The sequence below is a fragment of the Phascolarctos cinereus genome, unplaced genomic scaffold (genome assembly GCF_003287225.1).
Source record: "Phascolarctos cinereus isolate Bilbo 61053 unplaced genomic scaffold, phaCin_HiC Scaffold_5;HRSCAF=322, whole genome shotgun sequence".
Lineage (NCBI taxonomy): Eukaryota > Metazoa > Chordata > Mammalia > Diprotodontia > Phascolarctidae > Phascolarctos > Phascolarctos cinereus.
The window spans coordinates 249039417-249048231 of NW_027555958.1; the positions used below are offsets into that span (position 1 = coordinate 249039417).

The 8815-nt window shown below is 37.2% G+C and overlaps 1 protein-coding gene and 1 pseudogene across 1 annotated transcript; both read left to right on the forward strand.

Moving 5' to 3' along the window:
• The first annotated feature begins 260 nt into the window (after positions 1–260).
• Positions 261–1053, forward strand: LOC110202616 (elongation factor 1-delta pseudogene; annotated as a pseudogene).
• A 6543-nt stretch (positions 1054–7596) lies between these two features.
• On the forward strand, positions 7597–8526 carry LOC110202646 (olfactory receptor 2G3-like). Its single transcript, XM_020978881.1, has one exon. The coding sequence runs from the start codon at positions 7597–7599 to the stop codon at positions 8524–8526; it is 930 nt and encodes a 309-aa protein (XP_020834540.1).
• Positions 8527–8815: the final 289 nt, after the last annotated feature.

Consider the following 8815-nt stretch of genomic DNA (forward strand, 5'->3'; position numbering starts at 1 on the left):
TAAGAGACCTTAGATATCATTTAGAGTACTTGATTTTACAGGTGAGGGACTGAGGACCAGAAAGGTAACATGCCTTGCCTAACATCATACAGTAAGTAATAGAACCAAGATTTGAAGTTAGTTCCTCTTAATCCAGATCCAGGCTTAACTTCTTGTTGTGGTCTTCAAAAGTCCATTGGGCCTTGTCTTGCTGCTTCCCCACCCCAAATTGGCTTTGGGACTAACCTTTTGCTGCTGCCCTCTCTTCTCACAGAATGAAGATGGCAACCAGCTTCCTGGTGCATGAGAAGATCTGGTTTGACAAATTCAGGTACAATGATGCAGAGGGAAAGTTCTATGAGTAGATGAATGGTCCTGTGCCCATCCCCTCCTGAAGAGCACAAATACCAGCTCTTCCAGTGGTCACCCTCCAATCTAGAGGTAGAGAACCAGAGCTTTTGGAGTGTGATTCAGGGCCTACGGCTCACCATCTCCAAGTTCAAAATCTGACTGTGTACTCTGGAGAAATTCTCCCCCTTTCACCACTTTCTGGCTCCTTAGACTCAGCATGTATCCCTTATGCAGAAGGTAGAGCTACACACCACATTACCTGCTAACAAGGAGGCCCCCCCAGCAGAGTATTGATGAGGAAGATGATGATATTGACTTGTTTGGTAGCGATGATGAAAAAGAAGACAAGGAAGCAGTCTGGCTTCAATAGGAGCCACTTCAGCAGTATGCAGAGACGAAGGCCAAGAAGCCAGGGCTGACTGCAAAGTCTTCTGTCCTCCTAGATGTTAAGCCTTGGGATGACAAAATAGACATGGAAAAGTTGGAGGAGTGTGTCCACTCCATATAGCTGGTTGGACTGGTCTGGGGAAGCTCCAAGCTGGTGCCTCTGGCATTCAGAAGATGCAGATCCAATGTGTGGTAGAGGATGAGAAGGTCAGTACAGACAACCTGGAGGAGGAGATCAAGTTAGAAGATTACATATAGAGTGTTGACATTGTTGCTTTCAAAGGCACCTCAATGTGTATGTATGAATCTGTAACCAAAATAAAGGCTGAGATTTGAGGTGAAAAAAAAAGTCAGTTGGACTGCTTCCAGTGTATTTTATTGATTCCAACACCCTCTCCCCACTTTTCGTCTCTGAAGATGATTCCCCACTCAGAGGGGGATTCAGCATCCCCTTCATCTACACTACCAACTTTAAAACTTTATGAACTGTTCCATATTCTTAGATCATAGAATCACAGTCTTTTTGAGCTAAAGAGAGCCTCAGGAAGAATTTCTTCCAATTCATTTATTTTCTGATGAATTAATTAAGACAGACTAGTGAAGCAACTTGTCTAAGACTGCATAGCTAGTTTATTTCAATCAGGAGCAGAGTAGGGGGAAGCAGTACAGCCCCTCTCAGCAAATGATCTTACCTGATCATATTGCATGACTATTTGCCTAATTTCCAGGCCCTTAACCTTGAATAGGCAGAGTGGTGCAGTGGAAGGAGAGCTGTCCTTAGAGTTGGGAAGACCTGAATTCAAGTCCTTCTTTTTGACCTATATTGGCTCTGTGACCTTCAGCAAGTCATTTAAACTCTCAGTGCCCCAAGTGACACTTTTAAATTTCAGAGAAGGTGCCTACTTAGTCACCTGGCCACCCTGTAGTTCCTTACCAGGAGCTCCCCACCCCAATAAAAACCCATACTTGGTCCAATTCCCCCCCTCCATACTTTGAACTATATGTGATGTAAGCACTCTACTTTCCAATTCAGTTCTTGCTTTTGTATTCCCATTCTCATATTTGAATGGCCTGTTAATATGAATCTTAGTATGTTGGTCTCACATTTTAAGTTCCCAATGTGTAGGGCTATATAAGGGCAATCAATTATATTTGTACAGAATTCATTTCAATATGACACAAAATTATGTATTTAATACCAGTACATAAAACCAATATATTTTAGAGGAATAAGTTGAACTCAGGTCTTCCCAAATATGAAGACAGCACTTCATCCAATGCATTATGCTGCCTATTCAAGGTTAAAGGCCTGAAAATTATGTAGAATAGCCAAATAATATTTAATAAAGATGTAGGCTTTATGATAATGGCATAGGCAATGAAGATTATATGAAAATTATGGAATGAAATGATTACGGTTGTTGTGGTACAGCTTATTGAGGAAAGAACCATTATGCTGGGAATTCCTTGATCCTGATAGCTTTGTGTTTTCCTTTTGCTTGAACTACCAGTAGCTAGCAAAGCATGTGTTTAGGAAACATTATGTCTATTTTTCTGACATCTCTGAAAGTGAAGAATCATAGAGATGAAGTCAATGTTTCCTCTCCTTTCCCCAGGGAAGCTAAACTCTGGTCACCTGTATGCTTAAAATTAATTGTTGTAATGGGAGCGTGATATTCCCAAGGTCTTCCCAAAGTCAGCACCTTGCATTTGTTACCTATGTCTGCTTAGGTGCCCATCTTCAGGGACTTCTAGCTCCAGAAATATACCCTTTAGCCCCATATCTGGACCTTGAGAAGAGAGCTCCTAGATGTAGTACAGATGATCTTATGGCATACAATCATTTTTTTGTTTTTGTTTTTCATTAAAAAAGGTTCTGAAGACTTTCAGAGGCAAGGAGAGGAGTATTAGTAACTGGGTTGAATTGTTTCATTCCCTGATATGATTGTATCCTTTTACCTTGCTTGATATAAGGGTCTTTCTTGTTTTAATTGTTGGCCAAGTAAAACGACTTGCTCGGTTCTGTCTTTCTAATAACCTAAACTACTTTTTGATATTTCTGGGCTTTCTTTTGTCCACCATTTCCTTTCTTGATACAACACTTCATTTACTGTAGGTTATAACTCTCTTCTCAAGGACTAACATATTCTTCTGAAACATAGACAATAGATGCAATGGGCAAACAGAAAAAAGGAATGTCCCAAAGTCCTGAAAAGAAAAGTTTTTGCCCATATATTAACCTTAACAGTGACCTTTCCACTCAAACTTGGATGTCCTTAATTCTGCAGATTTTGTCATTGATTCCTTCCTTCCTTCCTTCCTTCCTTCCTTCCTTCCTTCCTTCCTTCCTTCCTTCCTTATCTTTGTAGTGTGTAGTCCTAAAGAACAGGATTGAAGGTAGTTGGTATTTTAGTCACTTTTTAAAGCATCATTCCAAATTAATTGTTAAAATGTTTGGAACAATTCACAGCTCTGCTGAGAGTGTATTATTGTGCTTGCATAACCTCTCCAACTATTTCTATCTTTCACCATTTTTTGCTAGTTTCTGTGTGTGAAGTGAAACCTCAGAATTCTTTTGATTTTAATTCCTCTTAGTAATTTGGAGCAATATTTCATTTGTTGTTAATAGCTTACATTTTTTGAGAAGTGTCTGTTTTTATCCTTTGATCTCTTATTCATTGAAGAAGGACTCAATATATACTTATATATTTGTATTGGCTCCCTACATATCTAGACTGTCATTAGCTTATCAGAGATATTTGATTTGAGATCCCCACCCCAGACTTTCTCATCCTAGTTATATTTGTTTGCAAAAGTTTTTCAATATCAAGTAATCAAAATGATCGAATTTATATTCTGTGATTACCTCTATTATTTGTTTAGATAAGAGTAAGGGATGCATTTCAAAGTGGCTAGAAATTAGTGACATATGCTTAAGATTCCAAGGGATGGCAGACAACTGTGCAAGAGAGATACCATGGACAAACAGTTGTCCACAAATGGTTTTTTTTTTTAGCTTTTAGGCAATTGGGGTTAAGTGACTTGCCCAGGGTCACATAGCTAGTAAGTGTCAAGTGTTTGGTCTGAGGCCGAATTTGAACTCAAGTCCTCCTCACTTCAGGGCCGGTGCTCTATCCACTGTGCCACCTAGCTGCCCCCACAAATGTTTTTTAAAAATTATCCAGATTATTATTGATTGGTGGTAGTCATTAACATGGTTGTTACAAGATCTGGCCCTTAATCTTTTTGGGACTATTTGTAATTAATAATTAATTAATAACTAAGTAATTATAAATTACTTTTATTAGTAATTGATAATAACCAAGTAATTATAAATTACTTTTATTAGTAATTAATAATTAATAACTAAGTAATTTGATTAGTAATTAATAATTATTTTTTGAGTAATTATTAAATATTTTTGTCTAGAAGAAAGGGGAGGTGTTAGGAAACAGTATGCATGTGTTCATCAGAATGACTAGACTTGGGACAGTTGCGATTAGTGTGACAATCTAGTTTGGTTTGCTGTGATCAGGTTGCACTCTGGAGGCATCTTTTTCTTTGTTAGCTGCATATAGCTAGCTATGCAGATAGCGAAAGAGAATTCCAGGTGCTGACTTTGAGGAAATATATTTATAAGAGGGAATATATCTTAGTGACACCATGTGTGTTGATGGTAGTAATGGAAACTATGTCTGAAGATTATGAAAGTAGCTGGAGAAGAGGCAAGGATGGATGGTAGGAATGATTATTGAATCCAAATATCTGAAGGACTAAAATATGAAAGAAGAATAAGACTTTAAAAAAAAAAAAACTTGATCCCAGGGGACAGGGTTGGATGCAATGGGTAAACTTTTCAGGAACACCAATTACAATTTGTTAAAAATGAATATTTCTTAATGATAGCAGATTCCAAAGTGTAACAATACACTGTGTTTTCTATCACCAAAAAGTTCTCCAAATGGAGGTGAAATTATGATATGTCAGAGATTTTTAAAGGATATTTCTACTCAAGTATAGATTACACTGGATTGCTTTTGTCTATGATTTTGTGATATATTGATACCTATCTACCTATCTATCTCTGTACATGCATGCCTATGAATGCATATCTGCAATGTAACAGAATCCTAAATACATGTACATGAACATATATTATATAATTACATATGTATACAAATATAACATGATCATTGAATATCTGTAATTCCATTAGTGTGGATCCTTCATCCACCAACAGAGACCATTCATACCTAAATGGATATATTAAGTTTTGATGGCCAAAAACAACAACAAGAACAACAGCAGCAGCAGCAGCAGCAGAAACAACAACAACCTAAGAGGGAAAAAAAAATTTTCATCTGGTGACCATCCTTATTACAGTGAGCTTTCAGAAATTACCTTTGTTCATCTTTGGAAAGACACACACAGTCTGACACTGGGCTCACAGTCGAAGCTTAGTAGGACCTGGGACTTTCTAGCATAGTAATAAAGAACCCAGTATCACAATTTTACTATCATGAAACATGTGAGTGGGACTTTAAGGAAGGGAATATATATATGTACATGCATACGTGCATACACGCATACATGCACACAAACAACAATTCTTACAGGAAAATGGAAAGATGTGGATTTAATTGATAGTTACAATAATGTGGATCCAGAACTAGTTAAAAGGCCAGAATCATCTAGTCACCACTGATGATTACATTACAGTTTGGAATGAGGTTTCACATGGATTGAGTGAAGAATCTGTACTTGGGCCTGTACTATTTAACATTTTTATCAAAAATTTTAATTTCAAGATCACATACTTGCTGAATTCCTGGATGATACAAAGCCAGGAGAAGTGATTAAGGGTGACATACTATGATTCAAAAAGATTCCAACAGGCTAGACTACAGAGCTGATCAAATATGATCATATTTAAAAGGGGGTATATGTAACATAATGTACTTGGGCTCAGGAAATATATTTCACAATTATATAATGGGAAAAATGTTTCTATGCAATAATTCATCTAAAAAAAGTCTGGGTGTTTAGGTAGTGCACAAGCTCAAAATGAGTCAACAGTGTGATATGGCAGCCAAAAAAGCTAATGTGGTCTTGGGCTATATTGATAGGCATAACTTCCAAGAATAAGGAATTGTTAGTCTGAGTATGTTCTTCCCTGATCAGACAACATTTGGAGTATTATGTTCAGTTCTGGGCACTCCATTCAAGAAAAGACATTTTGATAATCTGGAGAATGTCCAGAGAAGGGCAACCAGAATTGTTAATGTCTTTGAGTCTATGACACATAAGGAATGGTTGAAGGAACTAGGAACTAGCTCTGAGAGGAGGTGACTCAGCAGGGACGTGCTAGCCCAAAACTAGTACTTGAAAGACTGTAACATGGGAAAGGGATTAGACTTGTTCTATTTGTCCAGAGATGGCAAATCCAAGAGTAGAGCATTGAACTAACAAAGGTGCAAATTTAGGCTTAAATGTCAGCAAAAACAAACAACTTCTTCATAATTTTAACTATCTAAAAGTAGGGAAAACCTTTCTTGAGGAGGCAGTGGCTTCCCTATCACTAGAAACCCTCATAGTAATACTGGACAACTGCTTATCAGATATTTTGAACTAGGTTGGACTAGCTGGCTAATGAGGTTACAGGTTGCTCTGAAATTCTATGATTGTATGATATGTTAATTTTCCTAATGGAAATATGTATACATGTACAACATATATAATGTATGCAACATATACTTTTATATCATATATAGATATACTGAAATTTCCTGACCTCACCTGTTTTCCTCCAACCTGCACTCCTTTCATAACCAGTTTTCCTTCACTTCCCTTTAACAGAAAGTATTAATATTTGTTTGAAGTCAGCACATTCAGGGTTTCTTTATACAGGGTTGTGGAGTGAAATTTAGTTGAATTGAGGGGGGGAGATTTGTCTGAAAAGACTTAGAAGGAGAAGAGGTTAGAAATTCTATAGATCACCCAAGTAATTGTTTGCTGTGCTGTTGACAATATACATTTTCTATCCACTTTATATTTCCCATGTGGATGTTTAGTTCAAACACTTTTTATTTTAATGATTATGGACTTCATACAATAGACTTTGTAACATTCTGAAGTTGATGCAACCAGCACAATGTTATCTGAAAGAGGAAAAACTCATCATTTATAGGGACTTTGGACTTCATGTTGGATCTCTTTGGGCAGGAATAGTTGTTTCTTTTCTATGGCTTGCCTGATATTAATGATCAGAAAGAGGGTTATCAAAATTTCTACTTTTGCTGTTACATCTGTCAAGAAATGTTGGTTAATTTTGACGTTCATACTGGGAGAATTTTTCTCCTATGTTACAGATATTTTAGCAATCATGAAACAAAGATTTCTAAAACATCTTGGGAAAATAAAAAAAAGAGATATTTGACATTACACAGGTAAAGAGAATTAACATTCTCTGATCTGTGATTAAAACTAATTATAAAATTATTTCTCTTAATGAATCCAGAAGCTTCCAATGAGCCATCCAAAGGTTTTGCTAGTCATGTTTACTCTCTTTTCATGTTAATGTATTAAGGAGTTACTGAGAAACAAGGGGAAAAAAAGCTTTTTTGAGGTGGGAAAAAGATGAGGAATTTAGAGTTGATTCATTACTGCTCTCCATGGTAGATCTCTTCCTTCTATTTATTCTCTTGAAGGGTGATGGAGTCTTTGAATTTTCTCCCAGGGGTGTTCCCCAGATCTCTCTCAAGTTAAATGTTCTGATAATTATCCTTCAAAGTTATTTATTTATTTGTTTGTTTTTACAAATGATCGATGCCACATTCTCTACTTTTCATCTCTATTTGTTTTCTCTTGACCCTCAAAATGATGGAGATGACTAATGTCAGCAAAGGAGGTGACTTTATCCTGGTTGGTTTTTCTGAACAGCCCCAGTTGGAGAAGATCCTCTTTGTGGTTGTCTTGATTTCCTACATCCTGACACTAGTTGGCAATACAGCCATCATCCTGGTTTCCTGCCTGGATCCCAAACTCCATACTCCAATGTATTACTTCCTCACCAACCTCTCCCTCATTGATCTTTGCTTTACCACAAGCATTGTTCCCCAGCTCCTATGGAAACTAAGGGGACCAATGAAGACCATAACTCCCACAGGTTGTGCCATCCAACTATATGTCTCTTTGGCACTGGGCTCCACTGAATGTGTTCTCCTGGCTGTCATGGAATTTGATCGCTATGCTGCTATCTGCAGACCACTCCACTATGCTACTGTCATTCATCCAAGGCTATGTTGGGCCCTTGTAGGGATGGCATGGGTAAGTGGCTTGGGTAATACACTTATACAGAGCACTATCACCCTTAATCTACCTCTATGTGGGCATAGGAAGCTCTACCAATTTATGTGTGAAGTACCTGCCATGATAAACTTGGCATGTGTGGACATTCATGCCAATGAAATTCAGCTTTTTATGGCCTCTTTAGTCTTGCTTTTTCTCCCCCTGGGATTGATCTTGATCTCCTATGCACTCATTGCCCAGGCAGTGATGAAAATCAGGTCAGCCCAAGCTTGGCAAAAGGCTCTGAGAACCTGTGGATCCCATATTTTGGTCACCCTCTTCTATGGCACCATCACAGCTGTCTACATTCAACCCAATAGTTCCTATGCTCACAGGCAAGGCAAGTTCATCACTCTCTTATATACTGTGGTGACGCTTACCCTCAATCCCCTCATTTATACTTTGAGGAACAAAGATATGAAGGGTGCATTGAAAAGGCTTCTAAGAAAAGATCCAAACTAAGAGAAACATATGATCAAGCATCAGAGAAGCATGGAAACCTTAGAGCCAAAGCGAACCTTAAAAACCATCTCCACAGAGAAATAAGACAGTTTTATTACTATCATGTTAAATTTAATAGATATTTTAAAAAAACAAACTATACAAAATAGTTTAAATTTTCATATATGATGCTCATTCTATTCTTTGTATTTTGAAATGTTTATGTTTATTTATATTTATCAAATTTATAATAAAAAATATGTTTTTCATAAAAAGGTCATGTCATTTATCTTCTCATGTAGGATCATAT